At 49.2% G+C, this 27,100-nt stretch overlaps 1 protein-coding gene across 4 annotated transcripts; it reads right to left on the reverse strand.

Annotated features, from left to right (window-relative positions):
* Positions 1–1,854: 1,854 nt before the first annotated feature.
* Positions 1,855–26,339, reverse strand: SPACA3 (sperm acrosome associated 3). 4 transcript variants are annotated; one of them, XM_045985887.1, is made up of 6 exons: positions 26,234–26,310; positions 12,476–12,576; positions 5,736–6,023; positions 4,757–4,915; positions 4,240–4,318; positions 1,855–1,993 (listed from the first exon to the last, which is right to left on the reverse strand). In XM_045985887.1, the coding sequence occupies exons 3-6, from the start codon at positions 5,920–5,922 to the stop codon at positions 1,927–1,929; spliced, it is 492 nt and encodes a 163-aa protein (XP_045841843.1). In that variant the 5' UTR covers positions 5,923–6,023; positions 12,476–12,576; positions 26,234–26,310; the 3' UTR covers positions 1,855–1,926. The 4 variants fall into 4 exon arrangements, with proteins under 4 accessions (XP_045841843.1, XP_045841842.1, XP_045841844.1 ...); XM_045985886.1 differs by lacking the exon at positions 12,476–12,576 and adding an exon at positions 18,429–18,572 and having other exon boundaries at positions 26,234–26,305; XM_045985888.1 differs by lacking the exon at positions 12,476–12,576 and having other exon boundaries at positions 4,757–4,876; positions 26,234–26,339.
* Positions 26,340–27,100: the final 761 nt, after the last annotated feature.

Genomic DNA, 27,100 nt, shown 5'->3' on the forward strand with positions numbered 1-27,100 from the left:
AGGAACCCTGAGACTGCCCACCTTCCTCCTTCACACCCAGTCCCCCCGTCCCAAGGGACCTGAGACACTGAGGGCGAGATTAATGGAAAACAGTGCTGCCTCCTTCTGAGCTCCCCACATATTGAGGAAGGCAGAGAAGTGCAGTGCGCTGCTGCCGCTGCCGGAAGCCATCCCTACTCTCCACCCAATCCTCCAGCCTCCCAGCAATGGTCCGCAGCACCAGGGGTAAAATCCTTATCAAGCTGGGACGGCCACCAGCACTTGAATTTCCTGGCACTAGAGGGCACTGGAGAGCAGGGTAAGAGTCCAGCTGAAGCCCAAGACTGAGTCTCCACTCAAGATGAACCACCCCTTGGGTTCTGCTAGTGTGTTAGCAATCTCCACTGTGGTCACCCTCTGTGACCAGAGCCACAGAAAACAAACGTCCCCAGGACCACCCCCAAACAAGCCTGGGGTACACCACAACAGACCCAGATAAGGTTGCAGGATAAAATATAGGATGCCTTAAAAATGTATATATATATAGGATGCCTAGCTAAATTTGAGTTTCAGGTACACAACACATCATTGTTTTTGTTTTTGTTTTTTGGAGAGAAGGAGAGAGAGAGAATGCACACACAAGTGGTGGCGGCGGGGGGTTTTTTGACCGACGGAAAAGGAGGGAGAGAATCCCATGCAGGCTCCACTCTCAGAGTAGAGCCCAATGCAGGGCTCACTCTCATAACCCTGAACTGAAATCAAGAATCTGACTCTTGGAGCTCCTGGGTGGCTCCGTCAACTGAGCGTCCAACTCTTGATTTCAGCTCAGTTTATGATCTCTGGGTCATGCTAGCCAGCTTCATTCGCTCAGAATATCCCTCCCACATCGCCTGCACTTTTTTCATTCCCGTCTTACACTGCCCCCCAATTCTCCCAACTGGCGATTGAGTTAAGTTGATAAGAATTCTCTTACATTGGTGTCAATTTGCTCAATCCTTCTCCCTCATACCTAGATGAGATCAGTTAGAAGGAGGGGACGGAGAACTTCATTTCGTTTCTGAGAAATAATTTTGCAGCACGAAACTCTTCGTGGATAAGGCAGACCTGGGATAGAGAACTGAACTTGGGGGAGGGGGAGGGCAGGAAGGGGCAGGATATAGAGTGAGCTCAGTTCATTCTCAGGAGGCAGGCTCCGATAGCCAGGGGGATGTCCAAGAAAAACTTTGCTCAATTAAATTTATCTGTGGGGATGCCTGGGTGACTCAGTCAGTTAAGCATCTAACTCTTGATTTCGGGTCAGGTTATAATCGTGGGGTTGTGGGATCAAGCTTCTGGTCAGCACAGAATCTACTTGAGATTCTCTCTCTCCCTCTTCCTCTGTCCCTCCCCACCACCCCAAATAAATAAATAAATCTAAAAGGAAAAAAAAGAGAGACACTTAACCAACTCAGCCACCCATGCTCCCCAAACAACACATCTTTTTTTAATTCAAGTGTGACCCATGCAATATTTGGGACATATGTATAGTAAAATTTATTTGTGGTCTATCCAAATTTCAAATTTAACTCGGGCATTCTGTTTTGGTTATCATTGTTTGCTTTTTGTTTTGCTACATTGGGGAAACCTAGATCCAGGTAAAGGGTCTAAGAAACTCAACCAGGTGTGGACAAGGGAGGCACTGAGACCCCCCACCCCACCCACCACCACCAGGTTTCCAGGAATGGAGGCAAGCCTTCTGTGGTAGGCTTTTTGGAGCCCATCTGGAGCCCAGCCCAGGTGGACTGGCGAAGAAACTGTGACATGCCACCTGGAAACACAGTGACAGCTGAGAGACACACTTATATTAGATTATATTTTATTGATCGGTTTGTCTTCCCAAGCCTGGGTCAGAAAACAAACCACATCTCCCAGCCTGCTGTGCGTGGTCTGGTCCATCCACAGAGGGTCCTACAAGTCACAGCCATCCACCCAGTCGCTGAGATCCTTGCCCTGGCAGTGACGCCTCCAGGCCTCCCTGAGGATGGAGGATGGGGAAGAGGAGAGACCAAATCAGCTGCAGCCTTCAGTCCCTGCTCAGAGAAGAACAGGAAGGAGGCGTGGGCTCTAAACCACAGTAAGGAGAGGGACTAGCAAGGGAAAGAGGGGCTAGTGAGCCCTGTTAACGAGCAAAGAACCCCCTAGAAGAAATAAAAAAGGAAGAGCGTGGCCCTTAAAATGTCATCTATCTAGCCTCCTTATTTTACCAATGGAGAGACAGGGTAATTTGTTCAAGTTCACCCAGAAGTCAGAGGCAAAGGTCCAGAACCCCAGTCCAAAGCTCTTTTCCTTCTGCGGACAGCCACCCTACAAGCCTACAGCCCTTTACAGTCTACATAACTGTCCCATCCATCACTCATCATCACTCGTTTGTCTGCACCTGCTCCACCCTGCGGCAGCCCTGTAGTGTGGATAAGGCAGATAGTGTGTTCCCTATATTCCAAATGAAACACTGAGACTCAGATGCAAAATACCTCACGCAAGATCCACAGCCAGTAAACAATAGAACTGCAGTCACACCACTTCCCCTTGGCCACCAATCCAGGTCTTTCCATTGTCGGTAACTATGGTTTAGAGGCTCTTTCAGGACCATTACCTTTCTCCATCGTCACACGAGCATCTTGAGGAAGATAGGTAAGATCCTGGGGTCCCGGGGCCCCCAGTTCTGGGGGGGTCCAAACTAAGGTGAGTCCATGATGTCAATGTCAAAGAGCCCGGTGACCAAGAGTACCCCTAGAGGACCTCTATAGATCCATCAACGAGGTGTGGTCAGCGGGCTTGTTGGCCTCTCCCGTTAGACCGTAAGAGCCTTAAGGGCAGAGACTCAGATCTCAGGCTCTCTGCAGCCAGTACCCAGCACAGAGCCTGGTGAAGGCAAGCTCCCGCGTGTGCAGGTGGAGGGAATAAACAGTGCCCTTTCTAGTTTCTGGGGCCACTGCCTGTTACTAGCCTCAGCCACCTCACAAGGGTTATACCTGCCACAAATTTTCTCGTAGCGTACAAAAGAGAGCTGTTCTTTGATGGAACCCAACAGGACAATGGTACTACCATCCCGGGGTAGTCCCCTCATGATCTCAAGCCCTTAGAGCCCTGCCAAGCCTGTACTCACCCATCCTGATCTTATAGTTACGCCCTGCTGAGCCTGCCTCACTCCAGACTCAGTTCCTAGGGCATCAGCTCTTCTCGGACCAACACATCTGCAAAGCTGCGGCCACGGTCAAGGCTCATGTCAGACGTTCTCTAGATTCCCAGTTATTTCTGCCTCCTCCTCTCCCTCCCTGCCACATATCACCTGTTCCCATGCCTCCATACAGCCCCTCCTAGCCAACCTCCCTCCTGTCCATCCGTTGAGCCACTGTCCTAGTGCAGACCCCGGATCTCTCACCAGGACTCCTGTAAAGGCTTCCCTACATGCCCCTGCCTTTTGTCTCCCCCCTCCCGCTTCCCTCTGCTCCTGGGCTGATACCCACTGCCTCCCAAATTCCTTTACCTGCCTTCTGACCGTCACATCTGCCTGTAGCTCCAGGAGCCACCCGGAGTATCTCACCCTCCCCACATCCTGCCCCTGCTGCTCTCTCATCGGAAATGTGAGGAAAGGGAGGTTGGAGACTCAGCAGCAAGACCCCCTTCAGAGAAGTCTGCGGGCCATTGCCTCAGAGTGCCGTCTGAGAACCAATGATCTAGTCCAGGACCCTGCGGGATGCTCACCCAACCCCTCGCCTGTGGGTATGGCTGCTCCAAAGCCATCTTGTGGGAAAGAGACAGGAAAAGAGAAGGTTGACACGGTGAGGCTCCAAAGTGCCCCCCCTCAACTCCCACCATGCTTCAAGCCCCGAATCACTTCTTTGATCTGTTGTACATCTTGGGCTTCTCTACCAAAGTTAGTTTCGGTGATGATGCCACCGTTAAACAAACAAGGCTGACCAGATCCAGGCCATGTGGACCTGCAGGCAGGCATCCTAACAGAAGCATAAGTGGCAGAGCCAGGCTTGGCTCCAGGAGCCCCAGGGAATTGCTTACCCTCCCCGACACCCAGTGTGTTGTCTGTAACTGACGTCAGGGACAGCAACCCCTGCGGCTGAAAGTTGGGTGCACATCAGACTGTGAGGCCACGGAATGGTGGCCGGGACAACGTGAGCACTCAGGAAAGAGTTACTGCCTGCTGCTGTCCACAGTCCCAGCCACGTCAGCCGGGGGGTGGGGGGGCTAGCCCCGGTTACCTACCAGCTGGCCAGACCCTGGGGCTGTTGCGTGATCTTCATGGCACAGATAACGGTATTCTTAAGGTTAGGATTCAACAACTCTGGGGTAGGAGGCAAAGACACAAGGTGAAGGAACAGCGGACAGAGCTGGACATCCAAAGTCTGTCTGTCTGTCTGTCTGTCTCTCTCTCTCTCTCTCTCTCTCTCTCACACACACACACACACACAAACACACACACGCGCACGCCCTTCTCCATCCTAAACCCAACCCTGTCTCTTGTTCCCTCCGGAAACCCAGGTCTCACTCTCCCACTCCCCTCCCGCCCTCGGACAGCGCTCCGAACAGTGTCCCATCAGATTCACTGTGGACCCGCCCTCATCCCTTGCCCCGCCCCTCTCTCCTTGGTAGGCCCGGGGTGGGGATTCCCCACTCAGAGACACAGGCGAGGATCACAAACACCAGCAGGAAAGAGACGCAGCCCGGCGCAGAGGCGCGGCTCCCCCCGGCCCTGCGGCTCCCCAACTCGGGCCCAGCCTACCGGAGCAATAGGTCTGGCACAGGTTAGGGACCTCGGGGTCGAGGTTTTTGCACCACTTCCGGCTGTTGATCTGGAAGATGCCGTTGTTGGTGCTCCCGTCAGCTTCGTGGTCCACAGCAGCTGTGTTGAAGCCACTCGTGAAGTAAGCAAGACAGACCCCTGGGTAGGGTGGAGATGCAGGCCCTGGGGTCGGGTGACCGAAGCCAGCGTATACACCGGGACACTCAGGTGTGGGTGCGGGGGCCACACGCGAACTCCCCTGAGCCTCAGCTCCTGCTCCAAGCTGGGCAGGGCGGCTGTCCTCCCGCCTACGTTCCCAGAGCCTCCAGACAGACAGGCTCAGGGGGGCAAGGGACTCGTTTGGGGGTTACCACAGCTACCAAACAGCCAGAGTCACGTCTGTCCCTCGGACCTCCTTCCTTCCTGCCATCTCACCGCTCGGTGCACAGTGGGGCCCAAGACATCTTTGTGGGGTGAACAGACAAGAGCTGGATCTTTAGAGGCAAACCGAGGAAGACCTAGGAGAGTGCTGGCAACCGGGCAGGAACGAGAGAGAAATGAGCCAGATGTGGCTGGACCTCAAGCTACCAGCAGCTTGAAGAGTCTGCTCTTCCTGGTCTGCTCGGTTTAACCTAAACCTGCATGGGAACATCCTATCCTCTTGGCTGCCATTACGATTAGGGAACTAAGCCTTTCTGTTTCTTTGGCTGTTGACTTCAGAGACAGCGGCAGAGGTGGGCGGGAGCAGGCTGATGGGCCTGCCTGTGGCCAATTAGAGATTCAACTTGTGCTAAATGTTGTCCACCTGTCGGGTCCTAGCACTCTGGATGGACAAAGGAGAGCTGAGGCTGAGAAAGCTACTGAGACCACAGCCCAGGAGGGAGAGCAGGAAGGGAGGGAGAGCGGGGAGGGAGAGAGGGTGGGGAGGGAGGGGAGCAGGGAGGGGCAGGCTAGGCTGGGGGGGGGGGGCGGTCCTCACAGTCAGCCAGGGTGGATCCCCGGTAGCCCTCCAGGCCGAACTCCTGGAGCACTTTGGCCAGCTCACAGCGACTGTAGACCTTGGCCTGGCTGGAGGTGAGCAGGCAGCCGAGCAGAGAGGCGAAGGCCAGCAACATGCTCCCCAGCGGGTACTGCTGCTTGCTGGGAGCCCGGCTCCTGGCTTCCATGCGGGTGGCGGAAGCACAGCCCCCGCCACGCTGGCTCACGGCTGGGTTTTGAGAGGGCAGGCAGTTCAACAGCCCTGCTCCAGCACTCACAGAAGGTTACCCTTGGAAGAAGAAGAAAAACGGGCTCTGAGCGTACCTAGGTCAAGGGGAAAAGGTGCCAATACTGCACACCAGCTCCCTTGCAGCCCCGAGGAAGCATCAGCCATGCGCCTGAGATCCAAGATCCCGGAGAGGGTTCCCTGAGGCCAGCTCCCCTCCATCCCACTTTACACTTGCCCCAGAGCTGAGAGAGGAGGAGAGGAAAGAAAACGAGCATATTTGGAGTGCTGTACTACTTGCCAGGCATCGTCTCATCCTGAAGCCCTATGTCGCACAACTAGGAAGGAGCAAAGTGTGGAACAAGACCAACGTTTATGTGACTCCAAACCCCGCGAGGTATGGCCGCGAGCAGATGTTCCAGGAGGGCAAGGGCCTAGCACTGTCATCAGAGTGTAAGTCAGTCCCCACCCCGCCCCTGTTGTCAAGGGAACGATCTTGGGTTTGCCTCTTGCGCTGGCTCTGCGGCCAGCCCCCATATCATGACGGACGTTTGCACCTGGTTATGACCTTCACCTTCACTCGGTCTCAGCCACCCACTCCCGCGGCCTGGCCATCCACGCGTCTTGCTACCGCTGCCCTCTGCCATCTTCCATTCCCGTCTCTCTGGCACACCTTCTCGTGTCTCCCATGACCCTACCCCACCGTACCTGCTGTCTGCCTTCACTGAGTCAAAAAACAGAACAGTCATAAGACCTCATGAATGGCGTCCCTAAAAACACATGGCCTCGAAACCCACTGGACCTTCAAGCCATGGAGGATGACAAGGTGGGTTAAGGGTGTGGCTCTGCAGTGAGCCTTGAGTCTGAAGCCCACTTCCAACCTGCACAACGTCTCTGACTTTGGACACTTCCGGAGCCTCATCGTCTCCAGCTGGCCAAGGAGGAAATGAGTAACCTCTGCCTCAGAAGATTGTTGAAGGAATGAATGAGAGGAGGAGAAAAGCCCAGAGAGAACCTAGCTCTTTGTACTATAAATAGGTTCTTATTATTTCTACGATGAAATTCTCTGGCACCAGCTCAGTGGACACTGAGCGCTTGTCTTGGGCCAGCTCTCTCTCCCCCGTTTCCCTCAAAGAACATTCTAGATGCTCATGACTGCCCTCGGCCCCGTCCCACCCAAGCTGCTAGAAGACCTCACCTCCTGCTTCACGGAGGTGCCAGTAGCCTCATCCCACTTGTCTTCACCCCTCTAGTGTGGGGGTGCGGGACCTCGATGCTAGTCAAGGCCCGTCATGCCTGCGAGCTCCCTGTCCCGCCTCTCAGCCTTCCTCCCCGGGCCATCGCTCCTCTCCCAGCGTCCTCAGCCAGTGTCCTCCGCACCTCTTCCTGCCCCTTCTCCTGATGCATGGACACACACTGGCCTCACCACCATCTATACTGATCAGTCTCTCTCCCTCTTTCCTCATGGAAACTTCTACAGGAAAAATGACTGTTTTCTCATCTCCCAATGAGTGTTCAGCCCAGTGGAATTTAGCTTGACCAACATCACTACACACCTGGCGCTATTCTGCCCTGTCCAGTGGGCCTCCTGTGTCCTTGACCCCCGGGGGAGCTCAGCAGCCTTTCGAACCATTGCCCAATCCACCTGTTGAATCTCTTGCCTCTCTTGACTTCCGTGATGCCCCCTCTTCTGGGTTCCCTGCTTCTTCTTGGGCTATTTCTTCTGATTGCCTACGCCATCTCAAAAGTTGGTATGCTTTCCTGGCATTTCTACCCTGAGCCCTCTTCTCTCTCTCTCTCTCCAGAATACTCTCTGGGTGGCCCCACAGTTAACTGCCACCTGCAGGCTGATGACGTGGGAGCCTGTCTTCCCCAGAGCAGGGACCTCATCTGCAGCTGCCTCCTGGACTTCTCCACTTGGATATCCCACATCATGTCCAAAACAGAACTCATGTTCCCACTAAAATCAGCTGCCTTAAGCCTTTCCTTTCTGGATTTAAAACATTCTTGGTTTTAAGCTCATAACAGGGGTGCCTGGGTGGCTCAGTCAGTTAAGAATCTGCCTTTGACTCAGGTCATGATCCCAGAGTCCTGGCATGAGGCCCCGCAAGGGGCTCTCCACTCAGCACAGAGCTCTGAAGCTCTGTTCTCCCTCTGTGATGTCCCTCACTCTCTCTCAAATAAATAAGTAAAATCTTTAAAAAAAAATAACTCCTAACATTTTTGGTTTAAACACATTTATCTGAGTTAGAAATACGGATGGCCTTCTTCACTCCTTCTGTCTCTACATCCTTCACCCATCCCCAGCTGGTCGGCGCCCAAGTGCTGTGGATTCTGCCCTCCCTCCCAGCGCACCACCTTGCCCTCTGTTCTGACCACTCTCCCAGCACACTGATGGGCTCCTTGCATCCAGTCCTGACCCGCTTTCCAAACTATTCTAGACACATTTACCACCATGAGTTTTTTAAATGAAAAGCCCGACCACCTGCCACCCAGGGGTGGCTCCCTTCATCCTTGCTTCTAGGCGTGTGGACCTGTCCCTCCCTCACGCCGGGAGTTCCAGCACTGCCATATTCGCTCCTGACAATCCGCTGTCTGGAGCCCTAACCTGCTCCCTCCTCTACATGGCGAACTCTTACTCATACTTCATGGGTCACATCACAGGTGAGGCTGCCAGCTCTCCAACATGCCCTGAGCACCCTGTGACTTCTGCCGTCCCCGTCCCACAAGACTTAACATATGGTAGTTGTTCCCACCAGAAGAGGACTTCCAAGGAGCAATGGCTGCCCTGTATAGCTTCATACCCTCAGAACTAAGCCGACTTGAGGGTACGGAGTGGCTGTTCAGTGGTGCTGCTTATCCTAAAGCATCCTAAGGTCCTGACCCCAAGAGCACAAACCTTCTCCATCAAAGTGGGGGACGGGGAGGCAATGGACGGGGGACCTCACTAAGCTCTTCAAACCCAGCAGACACTGTGCTGGGCCTTTGCTGGATGTTTTCTAATTTAATCTCATCTCATCCTCTCAACAACTCAAGGGGCATAGGAGTAATAATAGCCCCCATTTCCACATGAGGAAACCAAGTTCATTTCCCTACAGAGACTGTTTTTTGACGTTTTGTAGCAAAGCGACTTGAAATTAATTTCATCCTGAGCATGTCATGGCAGGTCAAGGGGTGTAAGGAGTGAGGGCTGGTGAATCCGAGGCCAGACACCATCAACAAGATCTCCCCTCTCTCTCTCTCAACGCGGCGCACTCCCAGCCCAGGACTCCCCCTCTCCCATTTCTGACCACCCCCTTTCTTTTTCCATGCCCCTCTCCGACCAGGCCAGCCAGGGCCCTGGCCAACAGCTGCAGGAAGAGGGGAAGGGGGCTCACTGATCAGGTGTCGTCCCCACCAGAGCTGACACGGCAGTGACAGGCGGCGGCAGCAGGGACCCGACACCCTGCTTCAGCTCAAGACACCCCCATGATACTGCTAGGGCCTGAGGCACCCAGCTTTCAGAGAATGATGGGGGAGAGCAGACTCCAGACTGACATAAGGCCTTCTGGAACTCCCCAGTTCTGTGAGCTCATCTTCTAGAACCGTCTTCACACACTGAGCTTTGAGTGGTCTCCTGAGCCCCGCAGTTTTGGGGCTGGGGACCTGTTAGGCTTGTCTAAGCCCTCCTCGGCCACTTCCACGCACACTCACACACACAATACGTTGAAGGTTGGCTCTTCTGCAGGTGGTTGCCCATCGATGATGACGGCAGGGGCCCACGGCCTCCCCAGGCAGCCCACCTCACCATCAAACTCCTCTGACTGGCAAAAAGTCCTTCCTTAGTGCCGAACCACAAAAGGCCCACTTTCTGCACCTGCGTGATGACAGGTCAGTGTGGACAAGCCTGGGACAAAGGTGATGCTGTTGACCCTAAAGCTTGAAGGACAAGGCAGGGACCTGGAAAGACACATGATGCCCATGTCTGTGTCTCCCAGGGGCCCCTGCTTGGAGGTCACATGGATCTGGGAAGGAAGGCAGGCTCTAGTGACTACCAGCTGGGTGACGGAGAAAAAGTGACTTCACCTCTTAGTTTCCTCAGCTCTCACGTGGGAATAACAACACCAGGAGTAGTCAGTGGTTGGTACATGGGGGGTTCAACACATGGGAGCAACGACTGCTAAGAACAGAGGACAGCCGGAAACGTGTGGAGTGGTACCTGCCCACCCTCTCTGCCTGGGCTCCACCCCAAACCCACCAGTTTAGAATCAAGGGTTAGCCCGGATCCAGATCATCTTGGGATTTCTTTCTTTCTTTCTTTCTTTCTTTCTTTCTTTCTTTCTTTCTTTCTTTCTTTCTTTCCTTCTTTCCTTCTTTCCTTCCTTCCTTTCTTCTTTCTTTCTTTCTTTTTTTTAAATTGTGGTGTGGACACTTAATGTGAGATTAACCGTCAAGACGTCTGTAAGTGACCAGCAGAGCCCTATTGACCTATTGTACAGAAGACCTCTAGAGCTTACTCATCTTGCTTAACTGAAAACTTTATGCCTATTGATTAATGACTCCCTGTTTCTCCCTCCCCAGCATCTGGCAGCCACCGTTTCTCTCTGTGTCTACGAACTTGACTACTGTAGTTGCCTCATATGAGAAGAATCATGGCGTCTTAATCTTTCTGTGACCAGTTCATTTCACTCAGCATAATGGCCTCCAGGTTCATCCATGTTGTCGCATATTACAGAATTTCCTTCTTGCTTAAGGCGAATAGTACACCATTGTGGGAATGTACCACACCTGCCATAACCATTCATCTATTCACGAGCAATGCAGGTGGTTCCCACGTCTCAGCTATCGTGAAGAAGGCTGCAGGGAACACGGGAGTGCTTACATCTCGTTGCGATCCTGACTGCAATTATTTCAGATAAATACCCAAAAGTGAGATTTCTAAATTGTGCGGTAGTTTTATTTTTAATGTTTTCCACAGTGACTGCCCCGTTTTGTATTCCCACCGACAGTGCACGAAATTTCCGACGTCTCCAAGTCCTCGCCAACGCTTGGGGTCTTTTGGTTTTTGATAATACCATCTTGACGAGATGAGGTGATAGGTCTTGTGGTTTTGATTTGCATTTCTTTGATGACTAGTGCCATTATGCATTCTTCTTTTCGTATACCTGTTGATAATTTGCATGTCCTCTTTGGAGAAACGTCTCCTCCACATCAGTATTTCTTAAGAGCTCCCCAGATGACTCCCAACGGGCAGCCAGGCTTGAGCCTTCAGGGCCCTGGACTTGAGTTAGATACACCCAAGTTCAACATCTCGCTCTGCCCGTGACCGGCTATTTACCCTGCCCTGCCCACTGGAACCACAGTCCTTAATCTCCCCCGAGCCTCGTTTTGCTCCTCTGTAAAATGGAAATAATCCTCCTTCATTTTCCCAATGCATGAAGACGCCCGCCACTTCATTCAGTACATTTTAGCTCTTGTTTTTATTGTCTGGCCCTGGGTGGTGATTCCGTGTGGTTGAGTTTGGGGGTTTTTACGACATCGGCCTGCTTTTACTATTTTATCGCTTCTTTTTATTGAGTAATCTTTCAGCTTATTTTATTTTATTGTATGTTTTGTTATTTCCCACTTGACTTATACTTTTAAATGGTGAATAAGAAACAGCAGCTCAACAGGAGCAGTTATGAGGGCAAGATAAGGTCCCTTTTGGGGATCGACTGGTCTTTATACCTCTGAGGACCTCTGCATGCGTCTTTTCTGTTTCCCCAAACGCAGCTCTGATTCTTGACCTCATCCTAGCAGAGACGCTCCCCGGCTCCCTGCAGGTTTCAATTCCCCAGCACAGTTTCTCAGTCCCAGTGGCACATTAGAGAAATACTGATGCCCACACACACACCCACCGCCGGCTAATCACATCAAAATCTGGGGATGGGCCCGGGCATCAGTATCTTTTTTTAGTGCTTCCGGATGATCCCAAAATGCTACCTGTGCTAAGAACCACCCACCGTTCTAACCGAACTGTTTATAGATCCCTCGATGTGTGACAATGCTTTGTGCCCCTGTCATATATGCTATGGGCTGCGTTATTCCCTCTGTCAAACACGCCCTTTCTATCCAACTCCCTGGCTGGCTCCTAGCCCTCCTGAGAGCATCACTGAAGCTGGTCTTCCTCCCCCCGGGCCCCCTGGGCTGAGTTCGGAGGCCCCCACATCCTTGCACAGCATCTGAAGCTAATCTGTCGTCTCAGCCTCCCATCCCACGACACCAGTACCTTCTAGGGAGCTGCCTGACGAGTCCCTCTTGTCTCTGTTCCCCTGGCCAAGAACAAGAGTCTTCAAATGTTAGGCAAAGTAATGATGAAATGAATAAAAATGACCCAGTTGATCCAGAAGAACTGTAGCCCAGGGGACTCCATCAAGGAAAGCATTGAAGCTAATCTCAAAGAAGGTACCAGGGACGGCTTGGACCATGGAAAACAAGTCCGCCTCTGGCTGCAGGTAGGAAGAGCCTGGAACCGCTTGAGAGAGAGACCTGCTCACCTGGTCCACGCCAAACTTCCTGCATCGAAAACAAAATTCCCTTCCTCTCGATAAGTTATGTCTCTGTTATTTCCACCATTGATTGCAGCACGGAGCTGTCACTGCAAGACACAGTTATTGGGAGGTCTGAGGCACGTAAAGTCCCTAGCCTACACTAAGTAGTCTCACAGCAGCATATTCTTTTAGTTTGGTGTCTCCTCTATTCTGTCTTCCTTCTTATGATGGTTAATCTTATGTGTCTACTTGACCTGCCACCGGGTGCCCAGATATTTGGTCAAACATTATCTATGTCTCTATGAGGGTGTTTCTGGATGAGATTAATGTGTTTTTTTTTCATTGAAATATCTTAGACATGTAATATATAAATTTAAGGGTAAAATATGTTAATTTTGTACATTTACGTATTGTAATGTGATTGCCATTGTGGCGCTAATTAGCACCTCTACCATGACACGTAATTATTTATTGCTAGTGGTTGGAATAATTGAGTTCTAGTCTCCTAACAAGTTTGAGTATTATAATATTATATTTTGTCTGTATTCACGATCCTGTAAGTTAGATGAGATTAGCATTTAAATCAGATAGACTGGGCACCTGGGTGGCTCAGTTGTTTAAGCCGCTGCCTTTGGCTCAGGTCATGATCTCAGGGTCCTGGGATCGAGTCCCGCATTGGGCTCTCTGCTCGGCAGGGAGCCTGCTTCCCTCTCACTCTCTCTGCCTGCCTCTCTGCCTACTTGTGATCTCTCTCTGTCAAATAAATAAATAAAATCTTTTTAAAAAAAATAAATCAGATAGACTGAGTAAAGTAGATTGTCCTCCTTAATGTGGGTGGGCCTCATCCAATCAGTGAAAGACCTGACTAGAACAAGAGGGCTGATCCTCCCTGAATAAGAGGGAATTCCCCCTGCCTGTGTTCAAGTGCAGACCTCAGCTTTTTTCTGCATGTGGAGTCAAACAGAAACATCAGCTTTTCCTGCCAGCCTTTAGACTGGAACTCCATCACTGCTTCTCTGGGGTCTTCAGCTTACCCACTCACCCCACAGATCTTGGGACTTGCCTGCCTCCATAACTGCATGAGCTTTATCATTAATCTCCCAAGGGGTGTGTGTGTGTGTGTGTGTGTGTGTGTGTGTGTGTGTATGGTGTCACTGTTGCCACCAAACTTTGTTAAAGATGTACAGATACAGACATACTGTTCTGCTCCTACTAGTTCTGCTCTTCTAAAGAGACCTGACTGATCCCTCCTCATGGGAAGTGGCTAGAAACCCACTGAATGGTTGTGAGGTTCCTCAGTCCACGGCATTCCCTCCCTGACCCTGGTGCCACCACTGGCTGACATTCTCGCCACCCCTTCTATGATTTCTAGCTTCTATAGCACAGGGCAGCTGGCTGAGAGCAGCCAGACCTAGGCTAGCATTCTAAGATTACAAAACTTACTAGCTCTGTGACCTTGACAGGTCACCTAGCCTTGTTGCCCCTCAGTACATGCATGCAAAGCATCTCACACAGAACCTGGCACCAAGCAGACACCATAAAAAGGTAGTTCCTAGTTATTATTATGTTGGGAAGAGGAAACCAAGTAACCATTCTTTTGAGAAGTGCACTTGAATTTTAAAAAACAGCTCTGCGTGAAAAGGGCTGAAGGATATTACAAAGTAAAAGCTCGATCTTGTTTTAACGGGTCAGAGGATTTTTCCTCATCCAAGTTTGTGCTATGTTGGCCCCTCACTGAAGTCACAAGATCTCTGGATGAGCAAGGAATTATTCTACTAGCATTCATCTTCTTGGACTTATATCCCAGGGATTTGCTCCCAGGGAAACCAAGATAGCCCAAAGGAAAAGGGAAAACATTCGTCTTCAAGAAAGTGTCTGTTCATTCCTGTCACAATCTCCCTGCCCATCCTGCTGTGCTTCAAGAGGTCAAAAATGGGTCTCTATCTCTGTGCCCCGCCCCTCGGCCTATCCGACCTGGGACTGCAGGGATTTCCTAACTGGGCCCTCTCCATGTGTAAACCTCATGGGACTCAGAGAAGCAACCAGATGGTCCTCGACCACCTGACCTCTCCCCCACGTCTGCAGCCACAGCTCCCTGCACACGCCCCCTGGAAACACCACCTGGGGGCTTCCACAGTCCCAAACCACCAACTCTTCCCCAAATTTCTCTACCCCAGATCTCTCCCCATCAAGCACCAGAGAGCTCCATTTCATCCTTCAAAATCAGCCCAACATTGCAACCTTTGCAGGGAGCATTAATACGACACACACTGCCTCCTGACCCCTCCGATCCGCTTTCTTGTCCCAGCACCTTTTCCCTCTATCATAGAACTACCGCCATACACTATAATTTACAGTGTACATGACTGGAGCCCCGTCTGCAAGCTCTTCCTGAACAAGGAGTGGGTTATATTTATCTCTGTATTTCCTTAACTCTTAATGGGTGAGGCACACAGAAGGCATGAGGGAGTACATTTGAAAACACACTGGTTGGGGAGGAAGAAAGATGAATCTCACTATAAAGACTACATAAGGGGGATTCTGTGATGGGACCAGTTCTCTCTCTCTCTAGACTGCAGTGGTGGGTACACAAATTTACACATTGTAAAGCAACAGAGGACCATGCAGGCACATTGTAGCAAGGCTGATGTTCTGATTTTAATAGTACACTATAGTTATATAAGATGTAACCATCGGGGGAAAGGGAATAATGGGTACAAGGGATCTCTCTCTACTCGTTTTGCAACTTTCAGTGAGTCTGTAATTATTTTTTTTTAGATTTTATTTATTTATTTGTCAGAGAGAGACAGAGAGTGAAAGATCACAAGTAGGCAGAGAGGTAGGCAGAGGCAGAGGGAGAAGCAGGCTCCCTGCCGAGCAAGGAGCCCCATATGGGACTCGATCCCAGGATGCTGGGATCATGACCTGAGCCGAAGGCAGCTGCTCAACCCACTGAGCCACCCAGGTGTCCCAAGTCTGTAATTATTTGATAATAAAAAGATTTTTTAAAGATTTTATTTATTTGAGAGAGAGAGCGTGAAAGAGAGCATGAGAGGGAAGAAGGTCAGAGGAAGAAGCGGACTCCCCATGGAGCTGGGAGCCCAATGCAGGACTCGATCCCAGGACTCCAGGATCATGACCTGAGCCAAAGGCAGACACTTAACTAATTGAGCCACCCAGGAGCCCTAAAAAGATTTTTAAAAAGGCAAAATGCACAGGCTAGTTTTGCTGTTCTGACTAATCTAATAAAATAATGGGGAATAAGGGACAGTCAACTCTGGAATTTTTCACAAAGTCTAATTTAAGATTATTTAAAAGCGACTAGCTAGAGGGTGAACGTTAGAACATAAACATAACCCAACTGGGCTTCAACATCTGGTTTACTTGCTCAAAAAGCCTTTCAACTGGTGTCTAAGTGGTTAGAACCCTGAGCTGAATGAGTCAGATCCGTGCGGCTGTGGGGGCTGAAGGAGGTCACGCAGGATGAAACCCCTTGGGAAAACATAAAGCTTCAGTTACACTCTCTGACCAGCCTGAAAGGTGCTGAACGGGAGGAAGACACCCGTATGCCTGGCCCATGACTTTGGGAAGCCGTGGGACCTAAAAATCTGGGTGCCTATTCTTAGCAACATGGGACCCTTCACAAGCTGGAAATGTTGAAAAGCGAGGCTTCCAGTAAGCTGACATCTTCAAAAGCTTAAAGCCTCTTCAACCCAAGGCCTCTCAAAACCCGAGATTCCTAGCGACAGGGTGGGCTGACAACCTGATGGCTTCAAGAGCCTAGAGCCCTAGGAGCCTGGGGCCCCGAACAACGGATGACTCTAATAACTTGGGGCCTTTGAGAACCATGAAGCCTTTCATAAACTGCAAAACTGAATAACCTGGGGCTTCTAACAACCCAAGACCTATAATAAACTGAGACTCTTAGCAACCCAGGTCTCCTAGCAACCTGGGGACTCTAATTATCAGAGACTCCTAGCAACCAGGGAGATTGTGCCACCTGGGGGCCTGCACACATCTAACCTTGGACCAGGACTGCCTCCCATTCTGCAGGCACCACACGCGGAATCTTGAGAAGCAGCGTCACCTATGAGATAGAGACAGACTTGGGAACCGATGGCCTGTGTTCTGATTTTGCCACTCAGGAACCATATAGCCTTTGGCTTAACCTCCCTACTAGTTTCCCCTACAGAGAAGATGAGAATGATTATAGTACCTTGCTCATGAAACGATTGTGAGAATCAGGTAAGAAGGCTGTGGGAAAGCATCTCAACCGCTATATGTATGCGCGTTGCCATTTCTGACAGCACCCTCCCTTCTCCCGTCCTGATACCCTCCCTAGTCCACTGGATCTGCTTCCAAGCATCTCTCCCATCTACTCCAGCTCCGTCATCACTATCAAAGTCAGTCTTCATTGCCAAAAGCTATCTTTCCAACACACGAGTGCTATCATGACATTTCGGCCCATAGGCTTCCCTGGCTCCCTTGCTCCTGGAGTCGAGTTCAAACTCTTGGCCATGGTACCTAAACTCCTCATGATCAGCCACTATCTTCCCAGCTTCATCGTCGATCACTCCTCCAACCCCTACTTCCCTTATTCATTCCTAAAACAACCCTGAGAGGTGGTTTAGAATCATCATCTCAGTTTCACAGATTCAGAAAATGGGACAGACAGAAGTCACCTAAGGGCATACAGCCTTGACAAGTCTGACTCCAAAACCCAAGTTCTCTGATTGCAAAGCCATCACCGCCTCCTGAAAGCTTCCAGAAATGAGAGTGTCTGGTTAGCCTCCTAATAAACCAACTTTGGTCTTGCCCCAAAGCCCCCTCCACCCTTTTCTGCAGGGGCAACGGGACAGCTTTCAGCTTTGGTGGAGCGCAAGGATTGACGCCAGGGGGCACTATCCCTGCACACAAAAACAGTAAATGAAGGCCGAGACCTTAGAGACCACGCCCAGTAATGCTTAACCTGTGACCTCTCTCGTTGGGCCACATGGCTCACGTGTAATTCTAAGATAAATGGTTAGAAACCTGCCTCCATGTGCTGCTCTTCAAAAAGACACGGTTATTAATATTTCAGGAGCTTAAAAGTCATTTTCATTAACATTATTCCTGTCAATGAAATAGGTTAACCTGAGTTTTAAGAATATACATATTCTTCCATGGAACAATAAAGCTACTCTCATTTTTTTTAGATATTTATTTATTTATTTGAGAGAGAAAGAGCATGAGCAGCGGGTAGAAGGAGAGGGAGAAACAGGCTCCCTGCCGAGCAGGGAGCCCAATGCGGGACTTGATCCCAGGACCCTGAGTTGAAGGCAGACGCGTAGCTAACTGAGCCTCCCAGCCACCTCTACTGTCATTTTCAGTTAAAATTAATTCAACCTATAAACTCCTTTATTGCCTTGTTCGAGTCTCAAGACTGGGGACATGAGGAGGTGGATGGGGACAGCAAGGAGACTGCTCCTCGCTGGTGCAGTCTGACATCCTCATTTTATCAATTTGAGGACAGCAATTCCCAAAGGGAAAGCCAATTGTTCCAGAGCCCACAGCAAGAGGCAGGACAGAGACCAGATCTAACTTTCCAGAACATAACTTCCCAGTAATACACTCTGATTGTAATTGATGAGGAATACACAAGAGGAGCCCCTGACATTATCGCTCATGGCCCCAGACCACAAACCTAGGGACAGTTAGCCTGAGCGTGATGTGGGGCTCCTTACCATGCGTGGAAGGGAAGCCGTGTTTGCTTCTATGGGTGGTTCACCTACGTCTTCATCTGGGAGATGGGGATCATTATATGTACCTCTCAGAAGATCTGGTTTTCATGCTGTGCTCCCCCTGCACCCACCCTGCACCCCCCTGAGAGCTGGTCTCCCTGGGCTAGGATCAGAGATCCAGCAGAGTTCTCCCAAGGCACTGAGAGGTTGGGTTGGGAGGAAAGATTTTGTCCCCTTACCATCCAAAACAACTTCTCTCCCCAACTGCAAGGGAAGAGCTGAGCTCCAGGTTCTTGATATTCGGTGGCTGGCCCTCAACTGGCGATGGATCTGTCCACCAGGAGACACATAGTAACGACTGAAGACATTTTTGATGACCACAGCTGGGGAGAGGAATGTTACTGGCATTTAGAGGGTAGAAGTCAGGGATGCTGAGAAACATCTTACCATGCACAAGGCAGCCCCCTCAGACAAAGAATTATTCAGCCCAAAATATCAATAGTGCTGAGGTCAGAATGCCCTTATATTCAGCATAGAGCAGTCTCTCTCTGGTTCCCCCTGTGTTCCTGTCTTCTGTGTGATGCCAGACGAGCCATTTCATCCCTAGGCTGATACTTTGGTTTGGTTTGATGACCCACAGGGCCCCTCCTAACATGGTCACCCTCCAGCTCTGCTTCCTAATCACCTACCTGGTGACTGGGCTTCCGGGGTTTTGAGTCTCCATAAGCAGAAAGAACAGCATGTCATCCCCATTCCTTCAACTGTTATATGGGAATAATTATTCCTACTTCACCAATTCCTACATTGGGAGAATAACTTTACACAGAGTTGGTACCTAATAAACATTTGTTTTTAAGAAAATAAACATCATAATGCATTGGCAGGGGGAAAGTTCAAGGGAACTGGGATTTCCTAAACAGGAGCTCATTCAGCAGCCTCCAGTCCAGAGGGACTTTTGAGACAAGAAAATCATATTTCTTGAAACTTTCCAGGAGGCAGCTATGGATCTTGGACTTTGTAGGCAGTCTCGGGAGATGGAAAGACCTTGGGCTTTGGAGATACAGAGCCCTGAATTCGGGCCTCTGACCCATCTTAACAGAAACATTTCTGCCAGAAAGAAAAATGTCCAATGGAAGAATCATTTCAACTTCTCAGTCGATGTGGAGTAGAGGATACAGAGCTTTGATGTCAAACCTGACCTGAATCCCAGCCCCTTCTGCCAATCCCGACTGAGTGACCTAATCATCAGGAAGGATGATAATAAGGCAAATCAATTTAGGAGGCCTGTGAATTTCATATGAGGGAAAGCATCAAGTAAGTGCCTAATAAATGTTACTTCTTGTTATTACAGAGGTAAGCAGTCATGGGTCTCAGTCAATGGATTCCCTTCCTGGACTCACATTTTCATTTAAGATTTTAACGAGAAATCACAAATATTGTCAAATCTTCTATGGTTCTCAGAGAAAGATGTTTGGTGGCCACGGTTATGCTCCCACCTACACACACACACTCACATCCATTTACATATGGAAAAGCTAACATTGCACATTTAATCAGGGTAAGGATCTAAAGGATGGAGCAGATCCCCTTGTGTTTTTTAAACCCTGGTGTCTTCTCCCTCCCTCCACCGCATGCCCAAGAACCTGCAAGTCAGAAAGGTTAAGATGACTGCTCTTGACCATTTAAAGTGGGGTAAGCAGGGTCCACTGGGTGGCTCAGTCAGTTAAGCATCTGCCTTTGGGTCAGAGAATGATCCCAGGGTCCTGGGACAGAGTCAGGGTCCTGGGAGTAAGCCCCTGAGCAGGGAGCCTGCTTCTCCCTCTCCCTCTGCCAAATCTTAAAAAAAAAAATCTTTTTTTAAAAGATTTTATTTATTTATTTGACAGAGAGATAGAAAGCAGAAGTAGGCAGAGCGGTAGGCAGAGGAAGAGGGAGAAGCAGGCTCTCTGCAGAGTAGAGAGCCCGATGCGGAACTCGATCCCAGAGCCCTGGGATCATGACCTGAGCCGAAGGCAGCCACTTAACCGACTGAGCCACCAGGGCTCCCCATAAATAAAATCTCTTTTTTATAATAAATAAATAAATAAGGCGGGAAAGGCATGGATGAGCACTGAGTAATATACAGAGTTGTTGAATCATTGTACTGTACATTTGAAACTAATTATACTTGAATAAAAGAGGGGAGGCATTGTCCTACCCCTGAGCCTCAGTAAAGAAAGCAATCCTGTAAAACAGACTCTGTCCCACGGTCCTGTCAAGACCATCTTTTACTGATTCCAGCTTCAACAAGGACGTAGATTAGTTAAGCTGCAGAGACCTAACATTGTGAAACGCCAGGTCCCGAGTTAACCATCAGAAACCAAATACCCAAAATGCAGGGAGACACCACCCCAAGCTTGATCAGAACCTATGCCCCTGTGCTGGATCTAAAACCCAGATCACCAGCGTCTCGGGAGGGCTCCCACGTGGAGGGCCCCGGCTGCGCTCAGACCCCACACTGCTTACAACAGAGCCCTGCGAACAAGCGCAGAGTCCATGGGGCTGAAGAGCACGTCTGTGGACCCCCCAGGGAGGTATTTCTGTTGCTGGGAGTGTGGAGAGAGTCAGGTTTGGCAGAAGAGACAAACAGACAGGAAGACAGGAAGACAGAGGAGATAGACAGAAGGGGACAGTGGGCACCCCGAGAAGGAGACACAAGCATCAACTATCCTGTTCTGGTTCCTTAGATATTCTTTTTTTTTTTTTTTTTTTTTTAAGTAATCTCTACACCCAACACAGGGCTTGAACCCACAACCCTTAGATCAAGTCCCGTGCTCCACTGACTGCACTAACCAGGCATCCCTGACTCCTTAAACATTCTAAATAAGTGGAAGCTTGCTTCTCCTCTCTGGGTCAATCCTTTATCCAGAAAACGTTGCTTTAGTTATCCCTCAGTTTCCTGATCAAAGGAAGTTCATTTATCCAGCGGTAATTCCAGAGTTGTTCCAGAAGCTTTTATCTAATTATATTATCAGAAGAATTCAACACCTGGCTTTAAAACACTCCTTTCCTTCTAGTCTAGGGCAAGAGGTTGAGGACAAGCCAGGCCAGGGCTGGATAGGGGGAGAACTTCAGCTCCAGGACTGGCCTCTGAGGAAAGCAGCCTTAAAGGTTCATGGCACCAGGTTCAAACAAGGAAGCAAGCTCAAGGGTGAGAGTAGCAGTGGTCAGGAGAGCTGGTCTGGCCGGGATGAGGGCACGGCAGCAGCGGGTTGAAGCAGCCAGCCGAAGCGAGGTGTACATCATGGAAAATCTATCCATTTGCTCCAGACCTCACCAGCAAGCAGGCTGGGAAGACAACGGGTACCTGGCCCTATTTTCTTGTTTCTCACTATCTTCTCACTGCCTCCCCAAGTTGCTGGTCCATAGCAGAAGCTGGAGAAACACATGCAGAATGAGTGAGTGTAGGACAAAGCCCCTGTAGATGCCAGGTCTGCTCACCCTCTTCTTGCCTCCACCTGCTTGTAGGAATAAAAGTGCCACTGCCCTTCTAGTGACTTCCCAGGTAGTTAATCACTAAGTATAATTAGGGACCAAGAGCAAAAAGACAGACACTGCCATGTTGTAAAGGACAGGAACACTGTAGGAGAAATCTGATGGGAAATGTCCAACATGGAGATGAATCAGGTGGTTGAGCTCTGGGGCCAGTCCCTGAGAAAGGTCAAGGTGGCTGCTTCCAGAACAAGTAGACTTGGACAACATGTGCCCTCGGGGTTTGTCCTCACTGCTACATGGCTGGACATGGCTTCCTGGTTTGGCCAGATGCAAGGAGCTGATACCCACAGAGACCGATCCTGCCTGTCTGTAAAGGGTGTGGTCTCACCTATCACCTGAGCAGCTGGACTCTCCTGCATGGGCTTCTCCTGCAACCAGTGAAGGAGCAAAGACATGCAGAGGCCACATGGGAAGGATTTGGCTTGGGGCTCCATTCTAGAAACAGCAACCAGGCTGCTTGACCAAATAGCACTGCTGAAAATGTGAGAAGGAATCCTAAGCAGGCTCCACACCCTGTGCAGAGCCTGAAGCGGGGCTTGATCTCACGACCCTGAGACCATGACCTGAGCTGAAAACAAGAGCTGGACGCTTAACTGACAGCGGTGCAGGTGCCCCTTGGCTGTGCTCCTCCTTAAACATGGCTTCAGATCCCTGGCTCCTGTAGGACGTGCTCCATGAAATCTCCTAGGAGAGGAGGGGCTGCCAAATGAGAGTCCATGAGGCATGCGCACTCTGCAGACATGTCCTAGCAGGTCCTGCAGGGGACAAGGGGGCAGAGTTCTGCCCATCTCTGCTTCTATCAGAAGAACTTCCCTCCTGTCTATATTGCATATTAAAGTTCTGCATTAGGATTTCTTTGAAGAGAAGTTTTGAAGCTAAAAAAGGTTGATGCCTGTGGGAGATTAGCCTGTGGGGGTATGGCGCATCCACACCCTTACCGTGGTCTCACAGTGGACAGAGTACAGATCCCCAGCCCTTGACTCTGGGTTTACCCCTGCTTGGACACATGGGATACTAGCATGACATAAGCAAAGACTTGAAATGTGCTTGGGTCATGGGACCTACTCTCTAGAACTCCTTCCTTTATCCATGAGAAAATTTTGCCCCAGTGAGCTGCATGCCCAAGGAGGCACGTGGAGTAGACATGGACCCAGTCCACAGCTTGGAGCCAGACTGAGCTGAGCCCACTATAGAGCAGCCAAATCCTAGCCAACAGGCAGGCTTGTAAGCCCAGAATAGATACTTCCCATAAGCCATTGACATTTCAAAGTTGTTTGTTAGACAGCAAATAACGAACCACACAATGTTTTTTAAGAGTCCTTCCAGGACTTTCATTTAAAGAAAGAGTCTGGTTACTTAAACAGGAAAAGGGAGGAGAAGTAAAAGGGGGAGAAAGGGGAAAAAAAAAACAGTTGACAGAAATCTGCTTGTTCTACCACTTTGAAGAGCAATTTCACAACATCCAGTAAAACTGAAGGGACAAAGACATACCAACCATTCACCATTCCATCTCTAGGTGATTACATACCATAGAACAAGGGTCAGACATTTTTCCAGTAAAGGGCCAGACAGTAAATATTTTCGGCTTTTCAGACTGTGCAGTATCTGTCCCAACTACTCCACTCTGCCATTTTAGAATGAAAGCAGCCCTGGACAATATTTGAATGAATGCCTATGGCTGTGTTCCAAAAAAATTATGAACTCTGAAATGTGAATTTCATATAATTTTCATGTGTCACAAAATACACTTTTTTTTAGCCATTAAAAATGTAAAAACCGGGGCACCTGGGTGGCTCAGCCGGTTAAGCCTCTGCCTTTGGCTCAGGTCATGATCTCAGGATCCTGGGATCGAGCCCCACATGGGGCTCTCTGCTCTGCGGGGAGCCTGCTTCCCCCTCTCTCTCTGCCTGCCTCTCTGCCTACTTGTGGTCTCTCTCTTTCTGTCAAATAAATAAATAAAATATTAAAAATGTAGAAACTGGGGCACCTGGGTGGCTCAGTGGTGTAAAGCCTCTGCCTTCAGCTCAGGTCATGATCCCAGGGTCCTGGGATCGAGCCCCGAATCGGGGGTGTCAGCTCAGCAGGGAGCCTGCTTCCCTTCCTCTCTCTCTCTGCCTACTTGTGATAACTGTCTGTCAAATAAATAAATAAAATCTTTAAAATAAATAAATAAAATAATTTTTTAAAAAATGTAAAAACCATCTATCCACTGTTGAAGGAATAGACAGACTGTGGTGTATACATGCCACGGAAAATTACTTAGCCCTAAAAGGAAGCACATTCTGACACCTGCTACAACATGAATGAACGTTGAAAACATTACACTAAATAAAATAAGCCAAACACAAAGGGACAAATACTGTATGATTCCACTCAGATGAGGTGCTCAGAGTAGCTGAATTCACAAAGTAAATTGGTGGCACGGGGAGTAGGGAATTATTGTGGAATGGGCACAGCTTCAGTCTGGGAAGATGAAAAAGTTCTAGAATTGGATCGTGGTGATTGTTACACAACAACATGAATGCACCCAAAGTCACTAAATGATAAGCTTGAAAATGGTTAAAATGGCAAATTTCATGCGACGTATATCATACTACAATTTTTTAAATTAAAATTAAAAATAAGGAAAATTTAAAAACCATCCTTACTTCACAGCCCCCTACAAAAACAAGTGGGAGCCAGATTTTACCTATGTGGCATAGCTGTCCTAGAGAACTTGCCCTAAAGAAACTCTCACATGTCCCAGGCAATAAGGACAGAAGTACTGTCTGGGTTAGGAAAAAGAAATAAAGGAAATGTCCTGAGTATTTATCAACAGGAAAATGGAGAAATACATTATGGCATAATTATTCAATGGAGAAGCCAATGATAAGTAGAGTACGCTACAATTTATATATAAAATGTAAGACCCTACTGAATAATGCTATATTGTATTAATGGATGCATAAATATGTGGTAACAGTGTGAAGGCATACATGGGAATGATAAACAGTGAATTCATGGTAATAGTTACCTCTGAGGAAGGGGGAGAAGACTGGAAAGGAGGGTGGGATATATAGCGAGCTTCAATTAGATCAGCAATGTTTCACTTCTTTAAATGAGATCTGATACAAATATGACATAATGTTAAGATTTGATAAAGCTTAATGGTGGGTAAATAGGTATTCATTATGCTCCTTTCTATTCTTGTCTAATCTTTGAAATATTTCATGATGAAAAAATTAATTCAGGAAAAGTAAAGGGAGAAACAAATTAAAAGGGGGGAAAAAAAGGAAACCATCAATTTCAAAGCAAGCCAGTAACAGCAACAAGCATAGCAGAAGCAGTAATCAGTCTACCCCCCTGATCCTTCCAGGCTTTCTCAGGCTTCCTTGGCTCGCCAGCTTAGAGCTCCCCAGGGTAAACTTGATGCAGGTGCCCATGTTCAGAACATAAGGCAGGCTCTGCCCCTTCTAGTTGGTCACCCCATGGCTGGGGAAGAAAGGCTGACAGAGCCCAGACCCCCCCAACACCTCAGAACAATGTCCCAGGCACAATCCATTTTTTGGAGGCAAGCCTGTCCCTACCCATAAGGCATGAGAAGTCATTTCAGGGTTTCAGGACGTTTTCTTGAGAAAACCCAAGGTTCTCTCGCCTAATACCTGCAGAGATGGAGAAGGATGAGCCAGGCTTCTTGGGGGGACTCACCTGTCAATTCAACGAACATTTATTGACCTTAGTTCTTACCCATATTTAATGCTGTCAGTTAGGATTAGGTTGGACTGAAAGTAAAAGGAAACCCAACTAACAGTGGCTTAAAAAAGACAGAAGTTTATTTCTGTCTCATGTGAAATAAATCTAGAGGTAGATAACTCAGGATAGAATGCAGGCTCTCTCATTCCGAGGATGTGATTTCTCTTATTGCCAGATGACAGCTTGAGCTCCAGCTACCAGATCTTCCATCCAAGCAGCAAGATGGAAGAAAGGGAAAAGGACCAGATTCTTCCCTTTTAAAGGAGTCTCCCAGAAAGCATCCCATGATTTTTTCAATGCCATCTCATTAGTCAGAAGATAGTCAAGTAACCACATTTACTCTAAGGAAAGCCAGGAAATGTAGCCTTTTTCTGAGAAGCCATGAACCCAGCTAAAACCCAGGACCCAGTGTGCTCTCCGCTGGGACAGACTCGTCCTCTGGCTGAGCAATCACTGAGCTTAAGGGTGGGAATCAGAGAAGAAACAGCCAACCTGTTTCTTGATCCTGAGCCACTATAGTCCTGCCCATCAGTAAAAAATGACCTAGTCAGTCGAGATGCTCGTCCTCCTGTGCAGGGAAAAGACTGTTATGGAGTGAGATACCGCCCATCCTCTAATATGCCTCCAGCATGGACAAAGCAAGTTTGGGTGACATTTCTAAAGAAAGGAGAGGAAAGATGTCTCCTGCCCAGCAACACAGGCTGAGCTTTGAGTTTGAGCTTGGGTGGTAACAAAGCCCCACCCTCAAACAGGCACACATTTGCACACATGTACCCACCACCTGATCTGGAACGATGGAGTCTGGCCTCATAGGTGGACTGCTCATCCAAAGAGAACACAGACACTTAACTAAATGTGCATCCGAACCGGAAACCCAGTGGAAAGGTATTGCATGCTTTGTATCTAACATATAAGGGAAAGTGTCGCTGAATCTTGCTTCCAGAGTCGTTGTGGCTGACGCCCAAAAAATAAACAGAAAGTTGGTGATTCATCTGCCATTCTGAAACATTAACCCAATGGACCGGTAAGACAGGGTCCTAGGCTCACACCGAGAGGGATTTTATCATAACTTCCTGAGAGCAGGGTCCAGCACTCACCCTTGCACCACTGGCTGCCTGCCTGGTTATCACGTCCAGGGTGGAGCACTGGAGCAAGGCATAGTCTGGGAATTCCCTGGCATGCCTTCTCTTCCCAGTTCTTGCCTCTCCAGCTACCATGAGCTCAAGGAGTCAGATCCCTTTTAGTGTCCTCCTGGCTAGGTCTCATCTTCCTAATTTCAAAACAGGAATAGTAGTTGCTACCCACATGGAGCTCCCAGTATGCTCTAAGGAGCCTATGGACTCCAGCGGGGTGGGTATGCGACATGGTCCCTGGGAAGAGGGCATGAGAGATACACAGAGTCCCATCAGGTTAGGAGGGAATTACTGGTCCAACAACAGTAACCAAGGGAGTCTGGTTCACTTTTCACAAGCCAGGTGGGGCTGGGTCACCTGGAAAGACAATACAAAAGAGTCTCACACAGAAAATAAGGGCAAAGTTGTAAGGAGCCAAATAGGAGATCCCATTTGCAGAAGTAAAAGCAGCTGTCCCTGGAATAATGTGGGGCTTTGGGGCTCAGAGCCCCCACACAGTTGTAAATCCACAT

Source organism: Meles meles, chromosome 18 (assembly GCF_922984935.1).
Source record: "Meles meles chromosome 18, mMelMel3.1 paternal haplotype, whole genome shotgun sequence".
Taxonomy (NCBI): domain Eukaryota; kingdom Metazoa; phylum Chordata; class Mammalia; order Carnivora; family Mustelidae; genus Meles; species Meles meles.